This window comes from Papilio polytes, unplaced genomic scaffold (genome assembly GCF_000836215.1).
Source record: "Papilio polytes unplaced genomic scaffold, Ppol_1.0 DF820711.1, whole genome shotgun sequence".
NCBI classification, from domain to species: domain Eukaryota; kingdom Metazoa; phylum Arthropoda; class Insecta; order Lepidoptera; family Papilionidae; genus Papilio; species Papilio polytes.
In genome coordinates this window covers 1,001,804-1,017,714 of record NW_013528493.1, presented here as the reverse complement: position 1 = coordinate 1,017,714, position 15,911 = coordinate 1,001,804, and the positions used below count along the sequence as shown (strand labels likewise).

Here is a 15,911-nt window from a genome sequence, read left to right as displayed (position 1 = left end):
ATGTGTCAATGTCAAATTCATACCAGAGACAAAAAACTATTTGACAGATAAAAACTTAACTCAGAAGTAAGTCCAGTGTAATTTTTTTAATTAAAAATTAAACTAGTGTTTGACCTCGGTCCCACCTGATCTTAAGTGGTTGTGTAGTCGAAGAATGGTACAGGCTAGCTTAGTATGAATACCAATTTACCATTTTCTTGAAGGCACTCACGTTGTAACATAGACGATAGTTGTTTGTAGTGTTGGTAGAATCATAAAAGCACCGTTGATTCTAAGAGGGCCCCTTAAGACCCAATTAATTTTTACTTTCAATTTCATAATAAGATACTTTGCTTTTGGTAAAAATTTCACCGCATTACCAGCATAAAAAGTAAAAGTTACTCCCTGACTTTACCTTAATTACACTAAACTATTTAAGTTTGCTGTTGTGTGGATGGAGGATTGGATTGGATAGTTTGTGTGAGGAGAGAGTGTGTAACGTCCCCGTAAGTGTAAAACTAACTGCCATTTAGTCCAAATCTTCCGTTGTAAACCGCTAAATTAATTATTAATTTTCGGCTATTTTTTTACCAAAAAGTTGCATACTTTGTGAAGAAGGTGGGAGGGGTTCCAGATCATATCTAAAACACGCTATTGGAGTTATTTAAAGTTAGTTAGTATATAAGGAAGAAAGCTATATGTACTGTTGGGGAGTCAGTACTCATTACAGTGACTAAATCTAGATGTAATGTGACGTAGACATTGTCAATGACAACCATCATCTCAGATGGGCATTATTTAGATAATAATTTGCGAAGTACCTGATTTATAAATTGACGTGTATGTTGTCTTGAGTACGGAGTCCCTTTTTTACAGATCTCGATGATATTTGACTTAGATGTAGAGCATAATCTGGAAGAACACATATGCTTTTGGGACAAAGTCGGGGGCAAAAGTTATGGATCAAAATTGTAAATCAAAGATGCTGCAGTTAAGCAAAAATGATTCAAGTTCTAATGTTGATTTCTTAGTTTACACATATGTATAGTTTTGACAAATTAGTTTTGTTTTACTTAGTACGGTGCGAGAAATGTTTCGTAGTAAAGGTTTAGAAATTAATTTTAAAATGTACTTAGGTATTAACAGGTAAATAATTGTATTACTTTATACATATTTTTTTGAAACAATATTCATCCATATAAGAAAATAGGAAGGTACTCTGTGGTATGATATTTTGTTGACATTTAATACAATTTTAATTCTGTTTACTATCAAAATGTTCCTAAATTTATTTGCGTATTTTAGACTAAATTTTATGTTGAAGTAAAATGTTAATTATATAAAAAAATACGAATAAATGCATAAAATCGTGCTCGAAAATTTATTTGCGTAGTGTATTGAAGTAAACTGTCTACAGTCATGGTATATGGAGTTGTTTTTGCTGCATTCTTGGTTGTATTTTGGCTTCCATGCGTTAAGAAAGGTCTGTGGACTAAACCGGGACCTGTGTACGCGAAAGATCGTAAAAACCGTTTGTTTCAAATCACACCAACAGGCCAGTGCTGCGATGAAAAATGATCAGAATAATGGACTTTGGTTCGTGTTTCGTCAATCTATTTTAAGTGTAATGTTTTAATAGGATAGTAATTTGGTAAATTATTAAATTATTATAATTTGTTGAAAATGATTTTATAAATAACGATGAATATGACGTTCAAGTATGTTTTCACTAACATGTTGAAGACAACAAATAAATGTGATTATTACGCCATGTTTAAATATAATAATAAGATCCCCTCTGCATCTCAACTTTAAGCTGGATATGACAAGATGGTTGCGTTATTTAAGAAATGGATAAAATTTGTTTGGCTTATGCCATCTGATATCTGATTATTTAAAGTTTCCATGAAGACATTGAATAAGGTCGCCTACAATTATCTGTATTATTAGTCATAGACAGATATATATCATAGTCTGGTAGATTATCTGAGAAAAAGATCCACACGTGCTATAGCGCCCGCACGTATGAACCGTTTTCATTAACCGTTAGGGCCCACATGCGTCGGCACATCCTAACTTTTCCTATGTACAGAAGTAGATTAACTCTAATTAATGAGTAGTTCTTTTGTTGTCGACTCTTTAGGGAAGAGAGTAGTAGTGAAGAAAGTAGATTATGAATATTTTATATGTAGGGTAATGTAAGGTGCAAGCAAATTTTCTGCTCCGAAGAATGCAATTAACGCTAGAAAAATAAACAACTCCTTTGCGGTTGGGATAATTTATTTAATATCAGATTCACAGGTAAAGATAATGACTTGAAGTTAAAGGTTACAATTCTACTTTCCTACTTTCTTCTATTGGATCGCACAGGAATATCTACGGGTATTTTTAAATCGGTTTTAATAAATGTCACATTGTATTATCCATGGGTTTCCACTGTAGGAATACATGCACAACAACATATTAATAAAACAACGATTATAATACGTTTTTGTACGAGTGTCCCGACTAGATGTTTGCCTTCATTGTGAAATAAATCACATTTCCATAACCTGATATTTAGGACACTACGTGACAGTTATTAAAAGTTACACTATCACCAGAAGGCGAGTCTTACAAGGGTCAAATGCGATAAACATCAATTATATTCATAATCTAAAACATCCATTTAAACGACTACAAACATTGATCGTAATTTCATTTATATTATTTCAAAATTGTATTACGATTATAGATACATATTTTGGTAGATATATTATCGATTTCAAAAAAGGTGCCACCAAAAGAAGGCATGAATCGATTGATTGCGTTCTTTTGATTTTCTAGTTTTAATATTTACCGATAGAAGATATGTAACTATTAAGTGCAAAGTTGTAACAATTGATGTACCATTACGTGTTAGGTTACATTTTAATGTCTTTACAATTAGTACTATTTTGAAATTTGAATATATATGTGTACGAGTTGCCGATGCCACATTTTACGTTTGATTTTGTGTGAAAGGCTGCATCTACCAAATTATATATCTATGATTAGTTTCTATTAATATACTACTTTACTAATAACATTGTTTCCTACTACGTAAGTGTATAGCTAAGAACATCAATATATTTTTGAAGATTTTTCTTATTTTTTATAAACAAATATTTTCCTAAAACACTTAATATATAAGAGTATGTAAAGAGTAGATAACCACATAAGATAATTTCCAAATTAACGGTATAAAATAGTCGTTTGATTTTTGGTAAAGAGTGGTAAAGTATTGTGTCATAATTTGACGAAGGCATAAAAGGTAAATTTCAGTACATCTTTGTAAATCAGAAATTTTAAAAAAATCTTAATAATTTCTCTTTGGTCTAGGGTTAGGAGGTTATGTGGTTAGGTATGGAAAATTGAAACATTCGACATTAATAAGAAATTAAATCATGTCCAGGAATATTAGAGCTTGGAAGTAAATAATTTATAAAATTCAGAAAGTATACCATAGAATGTAGCTGAGAATCATTAAGCAGAAACGGGTATCTTACAATAACATTGAATCTTAAATGCATCAATAAGCTTATACTGTTTAGCGATCAGAAAATTTGAATGCGTGCACATACATGTTATAGATATAGTTTATAGTTGTAACAACACCGATAATGTTCATAAATTATGACTATTACAATATTGACACATAATATCGTATATTCATAGACACCAAGTAACTACTATTTCTTTTCAGATTCATTGCGAAGGTATTTCCACTACGAATAACACACATAATGTTGCTAAATTGAAAGCTGTCCATGCAAGGAGGACAACACACCTATTTTGATATAGATAACGTTGGGAGTTATAAACAGGGAGCAATGGTCGATCAGCATTCATGACAAAGCAAACGTAATGTACCGTACGATTGTTAAGACGGTTAATCCAATGTATGCTCAACTACTGTGCTCCGTGTCTAAATACTCCTAAACTTTATTTATATCCACAAACCAGGTCCAATAAATTACGCACTCACGACTCGGGCTGGTAACTACACCTGTCATTCAAATAAAATGTCAATACTAGGCCTTTCATTATATCTACCAGCACCATTTATAAAGCCATCGGCAACAAATCCATCCATCCTCTTCCTCTTCCTCTTCCTCCTCCTCCTCATCCTCCTCCTCCTCCTCTTCGTCCTCTATGTTGTCCTCCTCGTCGTCGTCATCGTTGGGTTGGCCTCATTGAGGCAACCGTCATTCTTCCTCCTCGTCATCATCATCGTCATCCTCAGGCTCTTCCATGAATTCTTGATCACCAAGAATTTCATCCTCGCCCACTACCTGTGGATTGGCAATAACAAGATCTTTAAGTTCAACATCGGTTGGGACTTTCTTTTCAGGCTCAGCTTGCACCATGTCTTCTTTGGTATATTCCTCGTCATTCTCAGGTTGTTGATGCTCTACGGTTTCAACAACGGCACCGGCAGTGTTGTTTGCTTGCATGGTATATAGGACAATAATCTTTAGAATTTCCTTGTCAAAATTAGGTGCATTAGCACTATTTTCACAAGTAGCAATTTCCATTGGATCTTCGGGGGCCTGTGGAGTGTTAGTTTCTTGAGTAGTTTCAGTTCCCTCAGTAACGTCAATGGCATTGCCTATGTTGTCGCCAGTGGCATTGCGAGTGTTGCTTCCAGTGTTATCACGAATGTTATCGCCAGTGGCATCTCTAGTGGCATCGCCAGTGTTGTCGCCAGCGTTATCGCGAGTATTAGCGCGATTGGCATCCCCGGTAGCATCGCCAGTGTTGTTGCCTGTTGCCTCGGTAGTTGTTTTGTCAGTTGGCGCGCCTGGTCTATTGCTTCTGCTCCTAAAATATAAACGAATATTCAAGTTATAATTTATTATTAAAGATAATCATTAAAGTAGGTTGTCCTAGTTTTTGAATTACTACTAATTCCAGAAAAGAAAGTCACTGATGATTTTATGTACGAGTTGTTAAAGATGATGGTAGTCCTGTAGCTAAATATGATGTAAAGTTTGTGTTAATAAGACAATTAATCATAAATAAAAATTCTTGCCTTGGGAAAAGCATCCGCAAGAACCTTGTCTGTCATCCCTCAATCTTCCCCTGCCGCGTGCCGCTGCCCAATAAGGATCTAGCAACAAAACACAAAAGTACATAAGTATTTTGAGATCCACTCATTATTTCATTGTATTAAGTAAGATAATAAAAACAACAACAGCACGTTTTAATATTAACGCATAGCCCTCAGTTTTAAATTTAAAAAAAATGCACAAGTGTTTCGCCTTGCTAAGTACATTGCAGCTCCTTCGTTAGTCACTGCTAAATCAACATTTCCTTTAAAGAAATATACTTAATTCTCAGACGTATTTTTAAAAAGTTTAATTACGAAACCATGAGATCTTTTCTTATGTATGTGTAAGCTTTCATTAACATCGTTGAAATGTAAGTTGAAAATATCTACTTAAAAGTCTAAGTTATTAATACGCAAAACGTATTTGTTATAAATGTTAAATCGTCTCTTAATTTCATTGATCGCTGCGAATCTAAAATGGCGAAGCAACAATATTGATTGATTCGCTGCGCATGACAGTTAGCAATGCCGCTGCAAACTGCGCAAGCCACAAAACATCAGAAGCCATCCAAAAATATCTCCGTCACCAAGCTTTGAATTAAATTGAAATAATAAAAGTTAGTTAGAATAAAAGGTATTTTATTATCCTGTTCGTATATTTCAAGTGAATAATATCCTAGCGTTAAGAAGAACAAGGAATATTGGACAAGCAAAAGAAGATGGCTGTCTGTACCGAGTTGCGCATGTGCAATGAAAAAGCGGCCATCTTGTCTAACCTAAATAATTATCACAAATGGACAACATTGCTAACCAAATTTCAGATTTAAAGATATTATTCCATAGGTGAAATAAAATGATTATATATTTCTCACTATATTTAGACTTTGCAATAGTATTGTTGGAAAGAGGTTGGATCCAGCATCCTAAGATGGCTGACCTTTCAGAGATGCGCATGTGCGGTGTCATGGCCGCCATTTTATTCATGTTCTATCATAATCGATAACAGCGACGACGTTATATAAATATTTCATATTGAAAGACAATTAAAGCTTAGGTGATAGATATAACATATAGAACAATCGTAATTTTATATTAAACCGTTAAACATGTTAATTGTCGTCCTAGCGTTAGGGCATAGAAGGGATGTTAGACATAGCCTCCGAAATGGCTGCCATTAGAGGAATGCGCATGTGCGGTGACATGGCGGCCATCTTGTCCATCTCGAATCTCGCAAAATCGATAACATTGATGACGTTATTTAAATATTTCTGATTGAAAATTAAAGCGCAGACCATAGAACAATCGTATATATTTGTATTAAATCATTTTATATTTTGTCATCCCAGCGTTAAGGCAAAGAAAGGATGTTGGATGTAAGCATCCAAAATGGCTGCCATTAGAGCTATGCGCATGTGCGGTGACATGGCGGCCATCTTGTTCATCTCGAATCTCGCAAAATCGATAACATTGGTGACGTAATCAAAATATTTTTGGATTGCAATTTTAACGTAATTTCGCGTAAACTAGTTAAAACACCATAGAACAGTAACTTAAAATAAGAAAACAGTTTAATATATATGGAACAAATAAATAGAAGTAACTATATTGGAAGAATATACCGAAAAAAAATACGCAAATTGTAGGAAAATAGGACAGCTGGAATTAAAGTAATAGGTGTAAGTAAATTCTTACCCAGCAATACCCTTCAGCCGCCGCTCTGGACTCATCTCAGGATCGGGGCTCGTGCTCTCGCTCTGTGATCGACGCCATAACAAATATTTAAGCAGTTTCGCCAACAAAATCAGCTTTTTCAAATTCATTCTGCCGAAGCTCCTAGGGCAGGTTCCTTTCAGCTCCAAGATAAGGAAGGGCACGCCCTTCTTAATTAAGAGAATCCGATTCGAGACACGACCACTTTGTAGTAACCGCACCGTCGAAATGAATATTGGATCTCAGCTCTAGGTGCCCGGACGGATTCGCACATGCGCAGTTCAGCTCATAGAAAATCAATGATTGTCGAACAAAGGATGGGGCACTCGAGACTAGCTCGTATTCGTGACTTTGCTTGTATAGAATAAGCAATCGCACTTTATGAACAAATGTTGACCTATGACTTTTGACGGTACAATAAAAATGTCTTTATACAAATACTCCTTATTTGCTTTACTTAAAAACAAAGGCAATATCTATTACAATATTTTTGGAGATAAAAACCTAACGCTCAGATATTTAAGTTTTGAGTATTGCATATACAAATATATTCCCCAATTTTTCTTCTATATACATACTTCTACTTAGTCCGTATGACTGGGCACAAGTATTGGAAACCTATTGCGCAACAAGGGTGTACCTTATCTTTATAATATGGTATCATTATTTTTTGTGAGGTTAAATATTATAAGATGGAGTAAAGTAATGGCGCCGATGTCGGACGCGGGCCAACCATGGGTGTTTTTTGAATTTACCTCCAAGATTAAGCAAACGTGAAGGATTTTTTTTCAAATGGCAACACTGATGACTTGTGTCTAAATAAGGATGATTCGTTTGACAATTTAGTAGGGATGGGTTGTATAAAATCAGGTATGAATCTTTTCGATTTTCGGTTTTTACTCTAATAGCAGTTGGAATCGATAGATTCATAGTTATAACGTATGGATAAAAAAAACACTGTTTTCTCAAATCAGTAATGGCATACAGAACCAATGCGCAAAAGCAAAGAATGAGACTTATTGATAATGAAATGAATATTTATTAATAATACAGTCGCGCATAATCGTTTTGGACTTCGCTATTGTTATTGTCGACGCTATACTCTCTACACTATATTCATTACTGTACAATTGACCCTTAAGTTAGTTTATAAGTAAATTATTGTTTATGTTCATATCGATCAATTTTATTTTAACCGAATATCGATCAGTCCATAGTTGTTGGCTATGCGTGTTTGTTTCGTCACTACGATACCCGTCCATTAAGTACGGTATTTACCGTCATACAAATTTAATTTGATACTTCATATGCATCCTTTATCAAACTAGTCAACGTTATTTAGACAAACTATAGGCACTGAGCGAAATTCGATAGTACTTGAATCGTTAAGATTTGATGTATTAATTACATTAAATTAAATTAATTTTGTAAAGAACAAAGGGACTTGTGTGTGTTAGATGTATTTTTTTATTACAAGATGAATGTAATTCTTATAATATTTTATACCCCAGGGAATCGTTCTTTAAAAAGAAAGCTGATAATTTATATGTTTTATGAAGTTGACCGTTTACTAAATAATGTTAATTTAAAAATTAATTTCCCTGAATAATTAATTTTCGTATCGCCAAAAAATAAATACTCATACCTGTACAAATGTAACAAAAATGTTTTAAGTTATTTTAATGAAAAGCAAATATTAGTTGAAAGATTACTTACCCTGCTTATGCGGCTAGATGATGGTAGAATTATATCTAAGAGATTAGCTTGACTGGTTACATTTTTCATCTTTGTAAGAGGTGGATGCTTATTGGTGGAGAAGGCAAACCCGCGTCTCAAATTCGACCTGTAACATTAAAATCATATCATACTTAAGGCTAATGTTATAAATTCGGAGGACAAAATTTGTCGTGCTGACCCTACATAGAACGGAATAAGGACGCGGAGATGATGATGACTGATATGATAAAACTCTACTTGTATCATGAACATCATCGGCCTCTGTTAGTTAACTGCTGGTTTTTTATGGAATACGATGGCAAACGATGAAGTAAGTCACATAACGTTGAATTACTGATGGTCGTAGCCATCAAGAAGAAGTAAATAAGTGGCAAATAGGTAGCCTTCAGTGGACATAAGGAAAAAAAAACATACAGGAAAATGAGATTTCCCAAACATGTCTATAACAGAAAATTGAGCCATACATCCTTAACTCCAGTAGACTCTAGCATTGCTAAATTACAACTCTATCCCTGCTTGTATAAGAACCAAGATAACCTATCCTTTGTTTAAAGAAATAGTAAATTGATGTTATAATAGCTTGAAATATTGCTGGTCAAAGTTATTGTTAAAATGGCCAAATGTTTCTCGAATAGTGTCCAAGTTATGACAAAACAAACCTTTTTTGTAAAAATTCTTAGAGGAAGTCAATTCAGTAGTTGACTCAAAATCTTAATACTTACCATGGTAACAACAATGTGGTTTATATCGAATCTTGTTTTTTATTTATTTTTGTATGATCAAATGACTTAGGGAATGTTGATTCTGACTGTTATATCCCAGATTGAGCTAGTGACTCATAAAAAAAAAAAACTGAATAACACTGAGAACTAAACACCAGAAAAAGCATGTGACTTTTATTCACACATTTTTACACCTACCTTTATTTAGCTTGTGAACAATCATCTTTACCTTCTGACGAGATAGAAATGCGCAGATTTAAGTAAGGATTAAATGTTTTGCAATAAGAGTTTTTTTTAGATAAAAAATCAATGATAATATGCAAATGAGAATAACTTTTTTGTTTCTTAGTGATATGTTAATAAATAATGAAAAAACAGTGAAATGAAAAAAAAAAACAATTTAAGAAATAAATAAAAAAAACACTAACATCGAAAAGTATAATAATAGTCTATATTAAATAATAATCAATACGATACAAGGTAAGTATAAAGTAAATATATACGAAAGGAATGTATAAGTTCTACATAGTTTAATAACATTGAATGGTTGCCTAATTTTTGTTTTAATTAAAAAAGAAACTACGAGGTATAAGTGAATGTTCGTATACTTGCAGAGTGATATAATAGACAATAAGGTATGTGTAGATTACAGACAAAACTCAAAGTACTCCTAACCAATAATAACTGTTTAAGCGCTAGTACTAAAAAAAAAAGTTAAGCCTCTCAAGTAAAAGGAGAGCTTTTTATATGACACAGAGATCAATTTATATTGTTAGATATGCCGAAATAATAAAGAAATAAGGTTTGTTAGGAAATGTAACTACAGAAAGATTTTATTTCTTCACAGACATTTGTCTTGTATTTCTTGTGCTGTTTAGTTATTTCGAGACTTACCTACATTTGGAATCATTTTTTGAGATGATATAATCCTGTGGGCGTAAAAGAATTGAAATGTATTTACAAACTTCATAATTTTACGCTCTAGCATACATTTTTACATTCATATTTCGAAATTCTAAAAAACTTCGTATTACCTCATTTTACTCGTTCTAAAGACATTTTACTAATACAGTATTTTCCTATAATATTCTACAATTGCATTTATTTTAATCACAATTTAACAGATACATACATATGCGTATATTACATAATATAAATGAAATATAAATAATTATATACGTGTTAATAAGATTTCATCACTTTTTAAATCTTTCTTCTAATCCTACTAAAACATTCACTTCAACACCTCATTTTAATTGAACCTAATTTTTCTGTTCAATTACTATGACTAATTTTATATATGTTTTCACCTAAATTACAAACTTGCATTTAAGTACTAAAATTCAACTACATTTTAATTATTTCGTTAAACTATTTTATTCAATTAAATTACTACTGTTTCTGGTTTACTATTTTTCTTTACAGCTAACTATAACTAAGAGATGTAAAACCACTAAAATATATACATCTTTTGAAATAAACATTACGAAACAAACATTCTGATACGTATTTGTTAAGGAATGAAACTATAATATAATTTATAATTTAAAGGCAATCAATACTAATTTTATCAACTAAATAGATACTTATTAAAATATACAATACAATACTTATTTAGTTATAAATGTACATACATATTTGGATTAAAGAAAACATTATTATTTACATATATACAGGTATCATACATTTGAAAAAGGAAATAACAAAAACAAAACATTTTGTGTGGGTTCATGGTGAATGTCTAAGTTATAATTTCTTAACAAAATCAAAGGATATAAATAAAAAACAAAATTAAAAAATTCCAGTTGTCTATGTCAATAAAGTTTGTCCGTGAGATATACATATTAATGATATTAGAAAATATAGTATTTTTATCAGACGAAACAATGCGCATTTTATGGTAAGCAAATTTACAAACGCTGTGAATGAGAGTGGGAGCATAGGAGTTCACATCCTGGAGACGTAGTCTATGTCGAGCGAAGTCCAAATTGATACTCGAATAATAGAGTAATAAGTAGATATATCTTATACACAAAGATAAAATATAAAGAAAACCTAATTCCAAATTTAAAACAGAATATTCCATCATTTTAGATTTATACAATGACAGTTCTCACCTTCATGTACACATTCTAGAAGAAAAGTGCGCCTTGCTTCGTGAGATAATGCTATAAAAGGAAAATGAAATTTAACTTCGTGTTTCTGGGGCGATGAATTAACATTAATATTTGAGAGTTGTGTATGAGTATGGGACTCATCGTTAGACGAAATTGGCCTAAGTTGGCGCTAATAAAGTTTGTAAAAACTACCAACAATTCATTATATTTTGTATTAATGTTAGTATAATTATTATGTATATAAATTTCGGTCATTTAAAGATATAAATTACCAGTAGTAGCTGACATTAGTCAGATGACTGACTAATGTCAGCGACTTCGGCCGCATGGAGTTTGAAAAGCCTAAAACAAATTTACACTTGAACTTTTACTGTTGAAAAAATATTCTAAAAGCCGTTTATAATTCTTTTTGCTGATGGAATATATCTATACAGACTTGCAGCCTCCTTTAGACTGATGAATGTCGTTATAAGTGTTGTTTAAGTCTGTAGGCCCAGTACTTGGATGTGCGTTGATGTATCAGTCAGTCAGTCAGTTTACTGATAAGATATGATTAGATGAACTGAATTTAATTCTCAAAATATGTATACTTCTATTCGCTATATTACAAAAAATCTTTGAAGATACGTTTTCCATACAACATGTATGAATCTTAAGATGATCAAAATTTTATTCAACCAGGTATATTTTACAATTCACTTACCACTAGAAGATTGTCCTAAGGTGTACCAACGGTCAAAATGTTTAAATTCCGGATAGTCTTAAGTTTTTTTACAAGAGTTGTACTACTAGCGTATTTTGTAAACTGGAAGAGTTAACTTAACTAATTCTTAGCATGCTATTGCTGGCCAATACGTTTTAAGCTTCGAGCGTAGCATTATTCATAGTTCAACACATTGCTCAGTTATTTAATGATGATATTGGATAAATGTACTACTGGATCACTGACTTTATATTGAAACACTATTTTAAATTGCACATTCACTATTTAAAGCATTCTACGTACTATAGCACTGTTATAGTTTAAGGTACTGTAAATTTATGTTACTTTAATGTCTTGAGTAGCGACGTGACTTAGCGTCAGTCAATTAATAGAAATGGTCATGCCTGCTGGGACTGGTAGGGGGATAGCTGGTGCCGCGGTGGTCGGGGCTCAAGTATTGTTGGTGCTGCGCTACCTCCCTGTTTCGCTGCAACTGCTCTTGATGAGATTGATACATCTGCTCCGAAGCAGATTGCGGACTGTAACAAACATTGTTAGTGACGAGACTATAAAATATAAAAATAAACGATTTACTTAACCATGTTAATTTTATAATAAGTACCTAGGAGGATGACGTGGAGAAGGAGGTTCTACTGTTAAATCAGGCAAGCTGTGCATCGATGTCGTCAAGTCGTCTGGCGGGATTACCCGCAGTGTACTGGGACTGGCGCTAGCAGCCCGTTTTCCCCGACGTCCGCGGCCATTCTTCCGATGTCCCACGTGCTCACTTTGGGTACTCTTAACGCTATAGTCACTCATGGCGCTCTGATTCCGGTCTGCTTGCTGCACGAACTGTAAACCGTGAGCGCTCTGCACGCTCTTAGATCGCTGGACATGCTGAATTTGAGCGCCACGACCACTTTGGACGCTCTTGGCACGTGGAACATGAATTGCACGACCTTTCTTCCTCCTTCCCCTATCCTCCTCACCATGGCCACTTTTAGCTGCGATGTCACCGCGTAAATTTGGCAGTAGCGGGAATGGTATTGGAATCGGTATCGGAATACCAACAGCCATCTGCCCAACAAAAAATAATTAAAACAAGCTCTTAGGGAATATTGCAAGAATTAAATTGTTATGGTGTAGGGAACCATCTACATACATATAACTAGAACAAACCACAGTTACAAAAAACATTCATATACAACACACATACACACTTATATAACACACGTAAATAAAACACACATATATCATATAAACAGGTGCACGACAAGTGGTCGAAGTGTAAGTGCGTCGTCTGAATTTATGAGCTCTGATTGGCACATTCAAATTCGCAACTGCACAGCTGATCGGGGTCATTGACCGAGCGGCGCGCACTTAATGACTAGTTGAGTTCATACTGTGCACGCGCTGTCCACCAATAGTTTTGCCCTCGTTTTCGCAAGTTTGTTATTATTGTATTATATTTCTGACTCTTCCTCCTACTTGTTTGTGTTGTACTATCCTTTTTCTTTTTATTGTGTTGTAGACTTTTGTGTTTGTGTAGAATAAATTGTGTTGTGCAAGTAACGATCGCATTATTTGAATCCTGCCACCGCACTCAAGAAGCATCGTCATCACACCCTCACCAGCTCACCGGTGATACACGCGACTACCACAAACGCCACACTGGCAATACCAAGTATTCTGTCAGTACTGTGAACGTTTAAGGCACTGCGTATGGCTTTACATTTATTAGGTTCCTCTGAAATAAATTACTTATATCTAAAGTAATAAACAAAAAGCAATGAATGAATTAATAATATAAAATAGTACATATAATAATATAATACATGATTAATGAATCAATGTATGATACGCCACGCATGTTGGTACATGTATGTTTTATAGTTACCGATAGCTGGGCATTTGACTGCTGCCTTTTCGGTTCCTGAGCTACGTGCAGTTCCGACAATGGTTTTGGATTACAGTGCACCTGATTAGCCCTGAATTGTACTAATGGGTTCGAAATAACAGCACGTTGCAATGGTGGGTTCTCAACTATAGATACCGTGACTGGCTCTACTATAGCTGGTGGCTGGTTCAAAGGCTGCACGACCATTGAAGGAATTTGTTCAAACATCATTGCCTGTGACGGTTCTTGGATGTTTGGCCCATGGGTTATCGCTTCATGTATCATCGGTGGATGTAGTGCTAATTCGTGAATAACCTCTGGCCTTATTACCGATTGGTGTAGAGCCGGAGGCTGAAGCGCGGGAGAGCTTAACTGAGGTGATAACAATGGCGTCAACAGCGATGATGGTAGTGGAGAGTCGGCATATTCATCTTCCGATATGTCGTCATTAAATGTATCTGAAAGTGAGTTTATTACATAAAATGATAAAATAAAACACTCCATTATTCTCATTCATTTATTACTAGCATTTAATTAAAACTAGGATGATAATGTTATAATTATTTAATGGTAATTATTGTCTTAAATACCTTCCGATTCCATTTTTCCAAATGGAGCATCAATGGAGTCGCTCTGGTAATATGGTCCCCTGCTTGTGCTTGGCTGCGGTTCGTCGCGCGATGTCGCACTGTAAAGATAAATCCAAGTGTCAACAATATGTTTGAAGCATCAATAATTTTTTATTACAACCACTTTTAAAATACTTTGGTTAAAAAAAGTAGTCAATGATTGACTGGTATTTCCTTAACCTTTGGTAAAGATGGTACATGGGATGGCAAAGTTTATGATATGGCAGCTTGCCAGTGAGTACATAAGTAGGATTTACCTGGTAGACTTTTGCAAGCTGGACAAGCGGGATCCACGAGAGCTGCCCGCGGTGGTGGAGGAGTATCTACGAAGCACAGGATTCCTCCAGCGACGCGCTGCTTCTAAGTTGCCAACGAGGATTGCTTCAGTTACTAGAAAACAAAACCACTGTTGACATAGTTTTGTTTATGATTTTAATCTCCTGCGGATGTACATTACACGGTATTGGTTACTTTGATGGTTCAACTTTTATGCGCGTTTTTATTTTTTTCTTAGTTTTATATTAAACAAACGAACATTTAAATTTGGTAACCTTGAATATATAAATGACACAATAAAATAAAATTAAACCAGTGTTTCTAAGAACAGTGCCATCTTGTGATAGCAGAGTGTATGTTTTTTTATGTGAGACTAAAGTAATATTTTAATATTGCTAAGAATTTGATAAAGTACTTTGGTATGTGTCCTCGGGAATGTTCGTCATTGTGTAGTCCTGTTGCCTGCTCAATTTGCCATGCAGCATCACGGCTGCCCACTCTCGACCCTCCTTCTCGATGGCTATTTCTTCTGGAGACATCTTCAAAATAACAATTTAAATACTTTTTCCTGTATTTTACTAAGAAACCTCATAATTTAATTAACGATTTTAGTTATGTAGAGTTTATTTGAAGTAATTTATCGAGACGTGTGTGACAATTTGCATATATTTGCATGAATAGTTTTAACTTAAACCGTATGAACTAAATCTGTATAAAATAAATCTTGATAAATTAATTACCAAGGATTTTAGAAGACACAATCGTACAGAGGATAGCATTTTTTTAATTTCAATACTGCGCCCTCTGTGCGTGTAACTCATGAAAAGTCTTCGTTCGGCAAACATACTAAAACGAGGGTTTTCAGCATAAACTGTGCCGAGCCTGAGTTTCTAGCTAATGTCGATAGATGTCAACATGGGTAGAGAATGCCGTAGTTGGCATTTGAATCACAATTTTTAAACATTTATCAGATAAAAAATTATTCTGAATTGCTTAATGTAGGACGTGATACTCGTTTAAATTTTTAATAACGACTATTCATTTAAAGTGCACATCTACTATACGAAACT

General features: G+C 34.0%; 1 protein-coding gene across 3 annotated transcripts in view; it reads right to left on the bottom strand.

The window, feature by feature from the left end:
- Nucleotides 1–4,736: 4,736 nt before the first annotated feature.
- LOC106110278 overlaps nucleotides 4,737–15,911 on the bottom strand; it is a 36,379-nt gene continuing 25,204 nt past the window's right edge. The window contains exons 15-24 of one of the 3 annotated variants that reach the window (XM_013292042.1): nucleotides 15,257–15,380; nucleotides 14,823–14,955; nucleotides 14,527–14,624; nucleotides 13,937–14,394; nucleotides 12,662–13,116; nucleotides 12,444–12,578; nucleotides 8,477–8,603; nucleotides 6,743–6,804; nucleotides 5,033–5,110; nucleotides 4,737–4,821 (exon numbers count right to left, since the gene is read on the bottom strand). In XM_013292042.1, the coding sequence (XP_013147496.1) occupies nucleotides 5,065–5,110; nucleotides 6,743–6,804; nucleotides 8,477–8,603; nucleotides 12,444–12,578; nucleotides 12,662–13,116; nucleotides 13,937–14,394; nucleotides 14,527–14,624; nucleotides 14,823–14,955; nucleotides 15,257–15,380 (1,638 nt within the window). In that variant the 3' untranslated portion in view covers nucleotides 4,737–4,821; nucleotides 5,033–5,064. Of the gene's footprint in view, nucleotides 4,822–5,032; nucleotides 5,111–6,742; nucleotides 6,805–8,476; nucleotides 8,604–12,039; nucleotides 12,579–12,661; nucleotides 13,117–13,936; nucleotides 14,395–14,526; nucleotides 14,625–14,822; nucleotides 14,956–15,256; nucleotides 15,381–15,911 lie in introns of those variants that run through there. The other 2 variants (XM_013292043.1, XR_001226071.1) reach the window with 2 other exon arrangements.